Source organism: Mauremys reevesii, linkage group 8 (assembly GCF_016161935.1).
Source record: "Mauremys reevesii isolate NIE-2019 linkage group 8, ASM1616193v1, whole genome shotgun sequence".
NCBI lineage: Eukaryota > Metazoa > Chordata > Testudines > Geoemydidae > Mauremys > Mauremys reevesii.
The window spans coordinates 4,292,272-4,308,451 of NC_052630.1; the positions used below are offsets into that span (position 1 = coordinate 4,292,272).

At 43.7% G+C, this 16,180-nt stretch overlaps 1 protein-coding gene across 3 annotated transcripts in view; it reads left to right on the forward strand.

Annotated features, from left to right (window-relative positions):
* GEMIN5 (gem nuclear organelle associated protein 5) overlaps positions 1-15,640 on the forward strand; it is a 30,468-nt gene extending 14,828 nt beyond the window's left edge. For 2 of the 3 annotated variants that reach the window (XM_039484791.1, XM_039484790.1), the window contains exons 15-28: positions 934-1,105; positions 1,377-1,595; positions 1,973-2,086; positions 2,587-2,715; positions 3,515-3,616; positions 3,916-4,053; positions 4,568-4,715; positions 5,569-5,688; positions 7,668-7,878; positions 8,856-9,113; positions 10,126-10,288; positions 11,187-11,745; positions 12,227-12,323; positions 14,989-15,640. In XM_039484791.1, coding sequence (XP_039340725.1) covers positions 934-1,105; positions 1,377-1,595; positions 1,973-2,086; positions 2,587-2,715; positions 3,515-3,616; positions 3,916-4,053; positions 4,568-4,715; positions 5,569-5,688; positions 7,668-7,878; positions 8,856-9,113; positions 10,126-10,288; positions 11,187-11,745; positions 12,227-12,323; positions 14,989-15,156 — 2,598 coding nt within the window. In that variant the 3' untranslated portion in view covers positions 15,157-15,640. The remainder of the gene's footprint in view (positions 1-933; positions 1,106-1,376; positions 1,596-1,972; positions 2,087-2,586; positions 2,716-3,514; positions 3,617-3,915; positions 4,054-4,567; positions 4,716-5,568; positions 5,689-7,667; positions 7,879-8,855; positions 9,114-10,125; positions 10,289-11,186; positions 11,746-12,226; positions 12,324-14,988) is intronic. The other variant, XM_039484792.1, reaches the window with a different exon arrangement.
* The last annotated feature ends 540 nt before the right edge of the window (positions 15,641-16,180 follow it).

Below are 16,180 nucleotides of genomic sequence, written 5' to 3' on the forward strand. Positions count from 1 at the left end.
ATGCCTTAAAGATTAACTAAACATCTAAGTGCCCATGTGATGAATAAAAAAAAGTTGTTTACAGACATTCCTATTTTAGAGTCAAATATTTGAACATCATCTCCCTTTCACTTACTTGCCAAATTTTGGACCTAAAGAGGAAAGAGAGACAGACGCACATACAACTATCTCTGTTTTAGATGCCAGTGATCACATCTCTCAACAGAAGGAAAGTGCAGAATCCTGGCCTGAGAGCAAGGGAATGGGTTTTCAAATAATATATTTGCAACGTCGTCTGATCATCTAGTTGAAGTCTGAGTTTACACTGTGGATAACAGAAGCTTTGATCTTATATTTCAAAACACATCCAGTTTCAAGTCTGCAATGCTTTGCATAGCATGAGATATCTCTAACAAATAAAGGCCTCTTAATTTGGCATCCGGTCTTCTGAAGGTATCATCAGTTTTGACACTGAAACTTTTCAGGAGTGTGTTTTGAATTATTAGACTCAATCACTTAATCCTATTAGAGAACTCCTTAGCTCTAGGGTTATTTATGGGGTCTTTTTCATATCTATTAAGGGATATTCTTTTGTACCATGTTTCTGGACCGTGCTTAATAGTTGCTGTGTGTTTAAAGCCCTGCATTTTAGTAATGGTAAACTGATTCACAGGTTCAGTGCATCGGCGTCTTTCATCAGCACTTTTGGATCCTTCAGGATGAAAGATGTTACGTGAATGTACAATTGTTATCAGTAGCAACAAAAGGGAGTATTCAGCATCTCCTTCTGTGTGTTGGGTTTGGATTACTGGTTCTTGAAACATTCTAGACTACTTTGGAGACCTTTCAGTGTAAAGCTGCTGGTGATGGGTGAAGATGATGATGCAGAACATTAGAGGAATATCCGACTTGTTTAGGTATTTGGTTTCTCTGAAAAACGGCTTTTGTTTTTAGGTATGGGATGTTCTGAAGGAGGAGCCACTGTGCAATTATCGAGGGCACCGGGGTCGGCTGCTTTGTGTTCAGTGGTCACCAGTGGATCCAGATTCTGTTTATACAGGAGCAGATGACTTTTGTGTTCATAAATGGCTAACCTCAAAGCAGGAGTATACCCGGCCCCCTCAAGGTCAGTATACCTGAGCAGAGGATTCTGTACTGGGCAGGTGAGGGGATAGGAGTAATGAAATAGTGGTAATATTTGTTCTAAATTCAAATTTGCCCTTTAGTTCTTAGGCAGACCCTTAGTGTCCTGGATCAACTGGAGCTGTAGATGGGACCTCCAGCATTATAGTCTAGGAAGTTAAGCCAAAATGGGAGCTCTGCTCTCCAGAGGTGACGTGCTGATATCTAAACAGATTGCTCTTTCTCATAGACATAATTATTGCAATCTTTTCCAGGCAAAAAGAGCACAGACTTGGAGAAAAAAAGGAGCTCTCAACCCAAACCCAAAGCTAAGAAGAAGAAAAAGCCCGTGGGGAAGGTTCCAGCAAAGCAGGATGTGAGCGACACAGTGAATGGAGAAGAGGTTGTAGACAATTTGTTACATGAGAATGGGATATCAGACCCTGAGGAAGAAAAGGAAGTGCAGGAGTTCTCTGACAAGGTCTCTCTGGCAGGTAATTACCCGTCCCAACGTCCTCTTAGTTAATGGAAGAGGCTTAGTAGCCTGCAGAGCTAACCTGAGATCATGGTCGTGAGATAGCATGCCCATGGGCCAGATTCTCGGATGTGCCTGGGACAGCTGAAGAAGAGAGGGTGGCTTTGTGCCACATTCGTGCCCCTCTCAAGTGATCCTGGAATCAGCCAGGCTCTGGTTTGTCCCTTGACCAAACTTGGAGCACCTTTTGCAGATTCCCTCTAGATTACTGATTTCAATTAATACTTCAAACTACAAGAAGTTAAACCTACATTGGAAACAAAGATGCTCAACCCATCACTGACACTACATTAAACCTTATAGCTTCTTGTTTCTTTCATTCATTTAATCCCACAGTTTCGAAGGAGCTCCCTTTGTGTCCACGTGTTTGTTCTGTGTCTGACCTGCCAAAACCTTTCATGAACCATAAAACCACTCCCGTGAAAAAGGATCACCCTAAAGAGAAACCAGGTTAGTACATTTCATGCACAAGTGTCATGACACAGATTGAGTTTAAGGGACCAGACAGAGCCACCACACTTTGAGGCTTGTTTCCTGTAAAAGAGCAGCTTCCCATATTAATGTTACATCAGCTAAGCAGTGTCTGGAGCGAGAGCTTTCAGAACTATTTATCATGTTAGTTCAAACTACTTTTGATTTAACTGACCAGCCAAGCAGGAAAAATGGCTAAGTTTAGTGTGATATGTGAATGTCTCAGTGCATGCAGCTTCTATCTTCAGTGTAAACCAGGAGGCAGAAAAACATTCGGTTTGTGCATAGTGATCAGTATTCATAAGGCAGAAAGACCCTAAAACAGGTGTCGGGGTGCTTAGGCATAGTTTCTACAGCACCCTCAGTTTCCATTTCTTACTCTGTCATGAGTTGGTTTCTTTTATGGGAGGGAGAGAAATGATTATGGCTAGTGCTGGAACTATGCAACAATGACTAAAATGTGACTAACTTCATTCCAGTCCCTGATGCCTCTGTGAAGAAGAGAAAACCTCGGTCTATCCTACCCATCAGCACATCTATGGACCAGAGGTCGAAAGACGAATTGCATCAGGACTGCTTGATGCTGGCTACATGCCTAAGATCCAAAGGTACAGGAGACGTGCTGCACTGAGAGCTGCACTTCCTCTTCCTGCTCAGCTAGGGCATTCCACTCCACCCCACCCCAAAAGGATTTTGGCCAAGATTTTCACAAATGAGTGTCAAAGATAGGGCTCCTGGATCCATATCAAGGCACCTAAATATGGCTTTCGGAGATGGACTTTAGGCATCGCCTTGTGAAAATCTTGGCTGTTACATAGGAATGGGTGAACAAATCTTGTTTTATTCTTCCCATAATGCTTCATTCTTCTGCCATTGTGGCCATTTTTTTGAGACTGGGGGATTGGAATACCCTTACAGTACTGGGCACATTCTAATCTGGGGTCTAAACAGTGCAGGTAGGAGAAAACTTTATACCATAGGTGTGAAAATTCATGACTTTGGCTTTCCCCGTAAGTAGCCTACTCTGTGTTTGTGTTACAGATTTTATTGTTTACAGCAAACTCAAATATTTATTGATTCATAGCAATGGATTAGTGTCAAACACAAGATTATGACTTCATTGCACGAGAAATTGGGCTGTGAGGGAGATGTCTCTGTTCACACAATGATTTACTTAGATGAACAGGGCACAAATCAAAATACTAACTGAACTTGGTTTTGATAAATATTCTTGATCCACCCTGAAGGTCCTTTAAATCGGATATAGAAGTGGCGAGCATATGAGAACCAATTAGATCTGTTTTGTATACAGGCCAGGGAGCAGAAGCCATCTGCTATACGTATTTTTGAAGGTAAAGTGGAGTGTAATTATACAATGGATTTGAAGCTCTCTCTCTCTCTCCTCACTGATAGGCCTGAATGAGGGTTTGGCCCCAGACTCAGGGGATCACGTTCATTTGGGGATGTTTACAGATAGAGCTGCACTGTATAGGATGATGGAGGTGGAAGGTAAGTGGGATAATGAATGAGGTGTGAATCATGTCTGATTGTTTCCGTTATCCTCCAGATATGGAGAGCAACATGAATCTTGTTTAATTTGTGAATGTACTGTCCATTAAAACAAGGGTGCAAGAGCACTGGTTGGAGCCAGGCTTGGTGCTTGGATGAAGACATTGTGCTTGCTTCTCTCAAATGCAGACTTGCAGCCTCTGTTTTAGTCCTGGGTGAACTCACTTTCCCCTGTGCATTATAGGGCACTATTGGTTCGGTACCAGCATGAGTGCAAGAGGCATGTTTGTTTCAAATAGGAAAAAGCCACTTGGAGAATGGGCACTCGGAGTTGTTTCAGCAGCTCATGTTGTGGAAAGGAGATCTGAAGGGCATCCTCCAGTCAGCTGCTGAGCGGGGAGAGTTGACAGACCAGCTGGTAGCAATGTCACCCATGGGTATGTTTGTTCTTCTAACATGTGAGCAAATGGATTTAGCTCTTAAGGGTATCCTAGTGTTAGTTGTGCAGGACCAGAAGCAGGTCTTGTCTGTAACACTGTGCTAACAATACCTGCATACAAAACAGACAGACAAAAATCCCCATAGACAATCTCTGGGACTGGGGGAGGAGGGAAGGATGCCCAATGAATTCCTTTTGGATTCCCAGACAGGGCAATCATCTACTTCCAAGCACAAAAACAAATTGTCCTCTGACATGTGATGGTCCTTTCAGTCATTTGATTTTTGTTTATTTAAACTTGTAAGAACTGATCCTGGTACCGTCTAGCCCTGTGGTCACTTCCAAACCTTTTCCCTGTCCCATTGCTTAGGTGACTCAGTTTAGAATGTTTAAAACATAACGAGCAGAAAAGGGCTATGTGCAGAAGTCGCCGAGTTTAGAAGTCAGTTTTACAGGGAATCCTTCCTAAGTGTAAGTCCTTGTCTTTAGCTGTGCTACCTTCTGTATTGCAGCTGGCTATCAGGCCTGGGTGTGGACAGTAGAAGTTTTCGCGAAACAGCTGTGCTTTCAGGAACAGTATGTCAAGGCTGCCTCCCATCTCCTCTCCATTCACAAAGTGTACGAGGCTGTGGAGCTACTGAAAACGAACCATTTTTACAGGTCACTGCACTGGACCATTTTGACTGTTTTTAATGCAAATGGAGAGGTCTGACTGTTGTCAATTTCACTTCTTGGCTCTGATGTACTAGTATGGTACTATAACATCTGAATCACGGATGTTGCAGGGGACTATTTAAAAGGAACTAGACAACTTAAAAATCAGACTTTTGTCTGAATTTATATAACTACTGCTACAGGTAACTCCTAAAATCACTGTAACTGAAAGAAATTAGAGAAAAGATAATTAATTTCTTTCTTTTGTGAATTTGGCAGTGCTTTGCTTTCAGTCAGTCCCACTTTTTCCTTGTTTCTTGACTGAGAAAACATTTTACAAAATAGAGAAATAGACAAAATCATAATACTTAGTGGGCCAGGGGACCCGGGCAGGTTTTTCGTCTGTTAAACTACTGTTAACTCATTATTACTTTAGTTTACTGGATTTCAAATTGGTGTTCCTTTTTTAAATTAAATAGGGTGCAGTGAAATAACAATGCATGGAAACATTCTCATTACCATTAGTTATTGTAAACAAGATACATATTTTTAAATAAACTTTCCCCTAGTCATACCGCATTGCAGACCTAGCCAGGTGTGTTCACATTTTTTGGTTTCCACAGAAGCATCAGGTATTTGCAGCTACTGGAGGCGGAATCCCATAATTAATGGAACCAATAGCTTGATCCATTGAGAGAATTCTCTCCTACATCTTGGGCCTAAAATACTTGAGCCAGTTTCCTTTTGAAACCCCAGGGAGACTGTGGCTGTGAAAGGAGTAGGCATAAGTGTGTGGTCTTGTATGCAGGTAATATTTTAAACTGGATTCTCTCATAAGCGTTTCTCTTGTTTGCCTCAGGGAAGCGATTGTAATTGCCAAGGCCAGATTGCGTCCAGAAGATCCAGTCCTGAAGGATCTCTACACCTGCTGGGCAGCAGTACTGGAAAAAGATGGTCATTATTCCACAGCAGCCAAATGGTAGGTGCCAGCAAGAAGGGAACAACATTGTCTTACTGGCTAAAAGAGAGGACGTTCCTAGCTCTTCTTGAGAGACTATTCTAAACATAATGGCTGAGATTTTTGAGAAATTGAGTGTTCGTTTTGGTGGCCCCATCTTAAGTTTTCAGAGAGAGGAATGAGAGATAAAATATATTACCTCACCTACCTTATGGGACCAACTTCTGTTGGTGAAAAAGACAGGCTTTCGAGCTCCACGGAGCTCTTCTTCCGGTCAGGGAAAAGTACTGGGAGAGTCACAGCTAAATGCAAGGTGGAAGAGATTGTTAAGCATAAGGAGATAACATATGTTGCAAGAGACCATTCAAAATGAAGTAGGCGTTTAACACCTCTGCAGTCATAGGACATAAGTGGGATACAGACTTGTAGCAAGCCATAAATCCAGTGTCTCTGTTGAGGCCAGGATTTCTGGTGACTGTAATTACACGGCCCTGATTACCTTAGTATCTGAGCACTTCAGTCTGTATCTTCACAGACCCCTTTGAGGTAGGAAAGTGCTGTTATCTCCATTTTACAAATGGGGAACTGAGGCATGGAGACTGAGGCCTGCTGTACACTACCGAGTTAGGTCGATGTAAACTCTACACTGCTGAGTTATGCAAGCGTCTACACTACAATGTCACTCCTGAAGTCGCCCACTACACTGACTTAATAACTCTACCTCTGTAAGAAGCACAGTGCTTAGGTCAATATAGTTAGGTCAGCGCAATGTCAGTGTAGACACTGCTTTGACTGCTCCTGCAGCCCCTGGTGGCTGACCGCCCAGAGCCCGCAGCTTGGGGCTGGCAGCTCTGGGCAGTCAGTGCCCCTACTGTCCATTAAATCGGTGGAAGTGCGCCTGGTGAGGATGCATACCACTGACAGAAGGAACATAGGGTAGCCAAGAAAAATCTATTACTGCTGTGATTGTATGTTGACTTAAGTCGACTTAATTTTGTAGTGTAGACTTGCCTTGAGTGAATTTCATGCAGAATGTCTGGGGTGGAGCAGGGAACTGAACCCAGCTCCCAAGTCCCAGGCAGGCATCCCAACTGTTGGGCCATCCTTCCTCCACCTCAGCTGTATCCAACTTGAAACTCCCACCTGAGGCTCCCAAAGTCACAGATCACTTTTGAAAACTGTGGTCAATCTGTCTGAATAGTTGTACCTCAACCCGCCAACTTTCTCATTTGGTGCCGATGCTGACTTCTGAGTTTAGGTGGTGATCTGATGTCCATGCTTCATAAAGGATGTTGCGAAAATTGGAAAGGGTTCAGAAAAGAGCTACGAGATCAGGAAAAACATGTCTCGTGGCAAAAGACTTCAGAAGCTCAATCTATTTAGTTTATCCAAGAGAGGCTTAAGAGGTGACTTGATATGGCTGACAAGTACCTACGTGAGGAGGAGATTTCTGATACTAGAGGGCTCTTTACGCTAGTAGAAAAAGATCTAACAAGATCCAGTGGTCAGAAACTGAAATTAGACAAATTCAAACTAGAAACAAGGTGCAAATTTTTAACTATGAAGGTAAATAACCATTGAAACAACTTACCAAGGGACTGGATTCTCCGTCACTTGAAGTCTTTAAATCAAAATGGAATGTCTTTTGAAAAGATACGGTACAGCTTAAATAGGAATGGGCAGGTATAACTTTCCTCCCCCAGAATCTCTTCTTTCCTATGCCTGGTGTGCATGCCATCAGTCATTTCACTTCAAAGTATGCAGAGATATCTGCAGGTGATGTGACTGCAGGTTTTCCCCTTGGAGTCCTGCACCAGATCAGCTGCCACCTGTTTGCCATAGATCTTTTGAAAAGGGAAGGTGAGGACAGCTCTCAGAATGAAGAAGTTGGGGGGAGAGAGAGAGACTACTCCTACAGCGCAGGTTGTGGTTGCTGCAATATGTAGTAGGAAAATGACAATACTAACCTGCTGCTAATTAGTTTTCATCTCTCTCTTTAGTTACCTGGCGGCTGCCTCTCCCTATGATGCAGTTAAAGTGCTGGCAAAAAAAGGGGATGTGGCATCCCTTAAAACGGCTGCAGAGCTGGCTCAAATAGTTGGAGAGAAGGATCTGGCGACAACGTTTTCTTTCCGATGTGCTCAGGAGCTGCTATCGGCCAGGAATTGGGTGGGGGCACAGGAGGTCCTTCAGCAGCAGGAAAGCTTATTGGTGAGTGTGCTTCCCCCTATAGCAGGGGTGGCCAACCTGAGCCGGAGAAGGAGCCAGAACTTACCAATGTACATTGCCAAAGGGCCACAGTAATACATCAGCAGCCTCCCAACTGCTCCCACCCACCGGCAGCCCCACTGATCAGCGCTTCCCCCTCCCTCCCTGTATCTCCCGATCGGCTGTTTCGTGGTGTGCAGGAGGCTCGCGGGGGGGGGGAGCGAGGGCACAGGAAGGAGTGGAGTGGGGGCAGGGCCTGGGGCAGAGCAGTGAGCACCCCCCAGCACACTGGAAAGTTGGCGCCGGTAACTCCAGCCCCGGAGTTGGTGCCTATATTAACTTCTGAAGAGCCGCATGTGGCTCTGGAGCCACAGGTTGGCCCCCCCTGCCCTATAGCAACAGGTTCCTTCCAGATACAGACCCACTTAGCAACCACTTGCCTTGCATTAGAACAGCCTCCAGATATTGCAGTGATCCCTTCGGGGTTCTTCCTGACTGAAAGGTTTTGCCCGAGGTTTATTTCTATAGCACCGTGTGTGTGTGATACTTTGCAGACATAAGCAAAGGGTCCCTGTCATGGGTGGTTTGCAATCTAAGATGGATAGGTATGAGTGAGGATATCCTAACATGGAGGAGTGGAAGGGGACCTAAGCAGAGGTCAGCAGTGGAAAGCATAAGTAGTTCAGTATCTTCCTAAAAGATACCCACTAGCTCAGCCAAGCCTTAATATTGCAATTAGTGGGCGAAATTCTCTGGCCTGAGTTCTGGAGGAGGGCCGACTATATAATCATAAGGGTCCCCTTCTGGCCTATAAATATCATTCCACAGTAGCGATGGCTGGAGCATGGAGCTTGTGAAACAAGATTTCACTGAACTTACTTGCCAGGGGGGTTTATTCAATCTGCTGTCATATCATTGAAGGTTTTTCTTTATCCTCCAATTTAGCAACAGTTCAGCGCATTCTTCCATTTCGCTTGCAGGGACAAAGACTAGTTTTCTGCCTTAATGAATTGCTGTGCAAATGCCTTAGTGAAAGGAACCCAAGTGAACGGAAAAGCTGCTCCCTGCCCTGTTACCACAGCTGGGTTGTGAGGAACCAGGGCTCTTTCCTGGAGATGGTGAGCGAGGTGTGGCGGAGCGTGTTCGGTGTGAATACCACTGAACAAGCCAAGACTGTATTTGAGCAGCTGCACAGTATTGAGTATCCTCCTGCCACCAGCAACACACATCCCAAACAGGTAATTTATTTAGAATCTGTGCGTACTAGCACTTGCGCCTCTGAAAGTGGGGAGAGGGTGAGGTAATAGACTAGAACCTTGATTTTACAAATGCCAATCTTACGATCGAGCAGTTATATGAACCATTTTCCCCAAGGTGGGGAGGGAGGGAGGGAAGAATCACATAATGAAAATGTCTGTGAAGAACAAGTCTTCCCGTTCCGGTGCCTTCATTGCAGTGGTGTGAAGGGCGAGAAGAAAGTGAGGCAGTGCCCCGACCCATACTGCACCTTATGCAACAGACCTACAGTGATTTTGAGATGTTCCATTTAATAAGTTTTTGATTTTTATGAACTCCTCAATCTCCAGTAGGGAGAATAGGGGTTCTACTGTAATGCAAACGCAACTTTAACTATAGGACTGGGGTCACAACAGCACTAACTATTCACTGTGTGGCAGATTGGATTAGCTCCCACGACCAGGTTGATGGTTCAAGACTGTATAAATAGATGCTAGGAGGGGAAGAGTGCTCTTAGGGCTTGTCTACATCACCCGCAGGATTGTAAGTGAAGTTGCGTAACTTAGATCGATCTGCCCCCTCTTCCTCCCCCAGTGTAGACCAGACCTTAGCGTTGAAGTACTAGATTGGGACCCAGGAGGTCTCAGTTCAGTGTCCAGCTCTGCTCCAGACTCCCTGTGTGACTTTGGAGGAGTTACTTAACTTTTCTGTGGTCCTGTTTCCTCAGCTGTTGAAAGGGTGCATGCTTGCCATTGTAAAGCCCATAGTCCTACTTGCTGCTCTAAAGTGCTTTGACCTCCTCAGCTGAAAGAGGATCTGTACATTGTAGCAGAATTAAGTGGGGCATATGTTAAGGTTGGCTGGGGTTAAGTGATGTTTTGAGGGACTCTACTGGGTTCCTTTTGCAATGAAAACAACCTGTAAGCCTTGCATATGGCTGCACTTCTGTTATCCTGAAGACTCCTTCATGGCTTGCAACAAAACTCTTAACAAGGACTCTGCTGCTTTCTCTAGCTCCTGTTCCATATCTCCCATGATCTGACCCTAGCAGTGCTGAGCCATGAGACAGCTGCATGGGATGAGGCAGTAAAGGCTATTCTTGGAGCTGTGACCCGCAGCTATGATGCCGGAAACTTTATTCTTATGCAAGAAATCTGCAATCTCCTCCTTCCCAAAGGTAAAGCTGCTCCTTCAGTTTGCTGGCATTGTGAGCAGCTCTTCAGTGTGGGATCTCCATAAACGCCAGTCCCCTCAGTGGGCTTTGCTAGGTCTTAGTAGAACTCAAAAGAAGGAGACATTCCCATCAGCACATCCACACTCACACTAGTTAGGCTAGAACATTGTGTAAGGGTGATCGACTCTCCAACTTCAAGATGTAAACCAGGGGTCAGCAACCTTTTGGAAGTGCTGTGCGGAGTCTTCATTTATTCACTCTAATTTAAGGTTTTGTGTGCCAGTCATACATTTTAACATTTTTAGAAGGTCTCTTTCTATACGTCTATAATATATAACTAAACTATTGTTGTATGTAAAGTAAATAAGGTTTTTAAAATGGTTAAGAAGCTTCATTTAAAACTAAATTAAAATGCAGAGCCCCCCGGACCAGTGGCCAGGACCCGGGCAGCGTGAGTGCCACTGAAAGTTAGCTCGTGTGCCACCTTCGGCACTCGTGCCATAGGTTGCCTACCCCTGATGTAAACCAACCACTAACTGCCTGGGGTTAGGAAGAAATTTTCTCTATAACCCGGTTATTCCATAATTGTCCTCTGCAGGGTTACTTGCATCTTCCTCTGAAGCATCTGGTATTGCCGGAGTCAGAATACTGGCTAAATGGACACCGGGGGTGATCCGCTATAGCAATGCCTATTGTATAATTTAGCTTCCAAAACATTGGAATTTGTGGGGGTCTCTGTAAATGTTAGGAAACTGTCCCTAACTGCTCACTGCACTTCAAAGCTAACTCCACAGTGAATCTGGGCCCCCTGTGTAGCTTTGCAAAATATGGGCATTGGGCAGTTCTGTGTATAGTTTTGGAGAAACCCTTTTAACACAGCTCTTTTCCAATCCCCTTTCAGGCTGTGATCACCTGAGAGACCATCTGGACAGCACAAACACTCAGAGCATGGCGGCTTACAGAAGTTTAGAGGGCTTTGTGGCTTATGGGCTGCTGTATGATCTATGGTGGAACCTACCCAAGGATTCCCTTGTCTCAGTACAGGCTGTGCTCGATTCTGTGCCATGTCCTAGTGAGCAGACAGCTGTTAACCAGAGCTACCTTACAGCTGTCTCTTCCCCTGAAGAAACTACTAATCAAACTGAGATGGAAGAAAACCTACCCAGCGCAGACCATAACAGCAGGACAGAAAGAAACAGAACAGATAGCTTAAGCGATTTGGGGGAGAGGCAGTTGAAATTGAATGGCTATAAAATGCTCCTTTCTGAAGTGCATGCTGCTTTGCAGAGCACCCAGAAGGATGTATCTGAGGTCCAGCAGACATTGGCAGACATGATCCGCCAGCACCAGCGGAGCAACCTCCAGGAAAGCATAAAAGACGGCGCGCAGGAAAGCAAGATGCATGTGAGCTCTGAGATCGAATCAGATGGGCTGGTGCCCCCAAGCAGCCAGAGCCAGTGGTAGGTTTCAAAACAGCAAGGTGCTGAGTGAAATCAGATTCTGCTTTCTCAGTTTGCAGTTGCTCTGGCCTCTAGCTTAATTCACTCACTGTAGCAGTCCTGAGAAACTAAAATCACCTGAAGCTGTTCACAAGCCATTTCAAAAACTTGAACAAATGAGAATTCACGTCCGATGGCAAAGGATTGTCGGAGAGCTCTGAACTGAACTGCCACACTCCTAAGCTTACTGTAGATGAGTAAATGCCCTTAAAATACAAAATGCCTTAATGCTGCCTAGCTTAAGCAATGCATGAGAATGGAAAGGGCATGCTAGATGGAAGAATTTCTGTCTCTCCATTGGTGCATGATTTGTTTGGCCTGTGTCATTCAAGAGTTGTACGTGGCCATGTTTGGTTTAGTTCACCCGTCTCCCCTGCTTTGAAGGTGGAGACAGTACACTTAGGTAAAGCAGTTATTGTAACATATGTTATTCTCTTGACAGTAAAGAAGCAGCAAAGGAACCAGTTTCCCTGCCTGAGCTGATGAAACAGCTTACAGAGGCAAACCAGAAATTAGCAGAATTTCCAGAGAGTTTAAAGGTAAGGTTTAAAATGGGAAAATACAGGTCAATAAGATGACAATCTTTGGTGCTTGCTAATAAGGTAGTTTCTTGGCACTTGAAGTGTTATGCTACTATTGCGCTCTCCAGTTCTGCAAGTTAACGGCCTCTGACTTCTGTGCACCGGGAAGCAGCAGTCTAGATTTAGGTTAGTGTAGAGATGAAACACTTGAGCAATCTCAGTATCCTGTCTTTGCCAGTGGCCGGTGCCCGATGCTTCAGAGGGAATGAACAGATCAGGGTAATTATTAAGTGATCCATCCCCTGTTGTCCAGCCCCAGCTTCTGGCAGTCAGAGGTTTAGGGACAACCAAAGCATGGGGGGTTGTGTTCCTGACCATGTTGGCTAATAGTTCTTGATGGGCCGATCCTCCACAAACGTTTGGGTTTTTTTTTCTTTTGAACCCAGTTATACTTCTGGCCTTCACAACATCCCCTGGCAATGTGTTCCATGGGTTGACTGGGTGCTGTGTGAAAAAGTATTTCCTTTTGTTTGTTTTAAAGCTGCTGCCTATTGACTTCATTGGGTGACTCCTAGTTCTTGTGTTACGTGAAAGAGTAAACAACACTTACTTTCTCCACACCATTCATAATTTTAAGACCTCTATCATATCCCCCCATATTTGTCTCTTTTACTAAGATGAACAGTCCTAGTCTAATCTCTCCTCACATGGAAGCTGTTCCATACTCCTAATCTTTTTTGTTGCCCTTCTCTGTACTTTTTCCCAGTTCTAATGTATCTGTTTTCAGATGGGGTGATCAGAACCACGTGCAGTATTCACAGTGTGGATGTACCATGAATGTATGTGGAGGCATTATGATGTTTTTTGTCTTATCATCTATCCCCTTCCTAGTGGTTCCTAACATTCCATTTGCTTTTTTGACTGTCACTGCACATTGAACAGATGGTTTCAGAGAACTGTCCCTAATAAGTCCAAGATCTTCGTCTTGAGTGGTAACAGCTAAAGTACACATCATTGTTTTGTATGTATAGTTGGGATTATGTTTTCCAATGTGCATTACTTTGCATTTAGCAACACTGAATTTCATTTGCCATTTTGTGAGATCCCTTTTTAAGTCTTTGCAGTCAGCTTTGGACTTAACTATCTTGAGTAATTTTGTTTCATCTGCAAACTTTGCTACTTCACTGTTTACCCCTTTTTCCAGACCATTTCTGAGTATGCTGGACAGCACCGGTCCCAGTTCAGATCCTTTAGGGACCCTACTGTTTACCTCTCTCCACTGTGGGAACTGATAATTTATTCCTACCCATTGTTTCTTATCTTTTTAACTAGTTTCTGATCCACTGAGAGGACCTTCCTCTCATCCCATGACTGCTTATTTTGCTTAAGAGTCTTTGGTGACGGATCTTGTCAAAGGCTTTTTGAAAGTCCAGGTACACTATATCTACTGGGTCACATTTGTCCATGGCACAGAGACTGATTTAAGCTATGCTCTTACTATTCAACCAAGGTATTTTTACCCATAGAGATTCTATGATACTGCTTGATTCATTTAAGATTTTTACTATATTTGACTTTCACAGATAGTGCCACTTCCCCACGAGCACAACCTACTCTCATTCCTGTATATTTGGTACCCTGGTATTACCATGTCTATTAATTATCATAATTCTACCACGTTTCTGTGATGCCTATTATATTAATATCTTCATTTAATACATGAACTTGAGTTCATCCATCTTTGTATTTAGATGTCTTGCATTTGTAGACAAGCACTTATAAAATTTGTCAATAGACTGATGTAATTGAATGGAACTCTTTTTTCATTGTTCTACCTGTACTTTTATCAGCTTCTATCCTCTCTGGTTTTGTAGGATATAAAGTATCCTCCTTAATAAATCCTCCCCTAAGGGATGTGTCTGTCCTCCACACCTGTGAGCTTTTCCCTATGCTTTAGTTTAAAAACTCCTCTGACCTTTTTAATTTTACATGCCAGCACTCTCATTCTGTTTTGGTTTAGGTGGAGCCCATCCTTTCCATCTAGACTCCTCTGTTCCCAATAAACCTAAATCCCTCTTCCGAACACCATCATCTCATCCATGCCCTGAAACCCTGCAGTTCTGCCTACCATGGACATCCTGGTCTTCAATCTCTTACCTAACAGCGGCCTTGAGGACCTCTCTCTCCAAACTTTGCCCCATGTCACTGGTTCCTACATGTATCTTGACCAGTGGCTCCTCCCCAGCACTACACAAGTCTGTATAGATGTCTCGAGAGGTCTGCAGCTTTGCACCTGGCAGGCAATTCGCCATGTGTAAATAAATACTTCTTACTAGCTCAGCAATAATAACAGCTGAAATTAAATGATTAACACATGATATTTAAAAAAAAAATCAATATAAACCCATGTGTGCTTAGAAGAGGGGAGTAAAAGTAGAAGGTGGCTGTAGTTCCTGAATACAAGCTCAAGAAGGAGGAAACAAACTTGGCTAAACACAAATATTCTGTACTAGAAAAGGGAATGCATAAAACTGCAGCAAAAGATTTGCTTTTCCCAAGTGCTCTTCCACTTTGTGCTACTGTCTGCAATATTTCCACAGATGGTTTCCCTCTCCCTGAATTACTTTACATGCTAGTACCCCCCGCTTTAAAGAACAGTTAACATCTATGGTTCTCTTTGCAGGTCTTCCCGTTCCCAGATGTGCTGGAGTGTGGCCTTGTGCTACTTCACATTGGATCCCAGTGCCCCACAGAGCTGAGTCCAGAACTGCAGCAACAGGCCTTGGACCTGGTTAGGAAATACAGCAGAGCTAAAGTTTATGAAAAAATCTGCAGAAAGTTCTTAACGTGAAGTTATATTCAAGCCTGGGCAGCCTGAGTTACCAGCAGCTGCTCCAAGCCAGGGCTGTACTGTTCTTTTTGAAGTGAAGAACTGTCTCTGGTCACCATACTTTGGAGAATGCTTTGTTCTAGAAAATGGAGTACCAAAAATCAAGTATACAGACAGACTCCCACTAACTGTCAGTTACTAATGGCCCCTTACAGCTGCATAATTGATACTGGGCTTGTAAAAGTGGAAAGCTAGGGCCCTTTGCCTTTAATATATACATCTTGTCTAAATTAACTTTTTCTAAAAGTGTGGGGGGAGGGGAAATTATGCCAGAGGAGCCCTTGAATTTACATACACATTTGTAACCAAATTAGACCGCTACATCCACACTTTGGCAGTAAAAAGGTAGTAGTTGCTATCTAATTAAAGACCAGTAACTTGATTTAATTTTAAGCAACCTACTAAACCCAGTTTGTCTTGGGCACATGAGGTTGTTTTTTTTGGGGGGGGGGGGGAAGGGGGGTATTGCTTTCTCTTTAAATAAAAGTCTTACATTTTGAGCTTTTGAATTTATTTTGAAAGGTGGTTGGGGAGAAAAAAACCTGAGGTTATTTTTTAAGGGTATTAGTATTGAGCTGACAGTCAGGTTTTATTCACATTGTACCATATGCTACTTTAGGTTCAATTCTGTCAAACAAGAAATTTTCCTGACTAAATGAAGTCTCTTCATGTTCATCTTAGGGGAAAGGTAGGAGTGGCAACCTTTTATGAATGTTTGCTGAAGAGGAAAGTAGGTTCCTCCTGTTGCTACATTGATGGTATATTTGGCTCTAACAGTAGTGCAGGTGGGATGTAAAAATCAAGGCCTTTGGTATGTGTAATCAGTCAGCGTTAGAGGTGAACTAAGTAACTGTTGATCCTTTGTTTCATGTACAACTAGCCTCAGGATTCACATAAGGCTTTGCTTGTTTTAATTTGAAATGTCAATTCTTCCCTTGAAGCCCAGACTTTTGCCGTCACAAAAAGCTGAGCAGCAGCCTAAGCG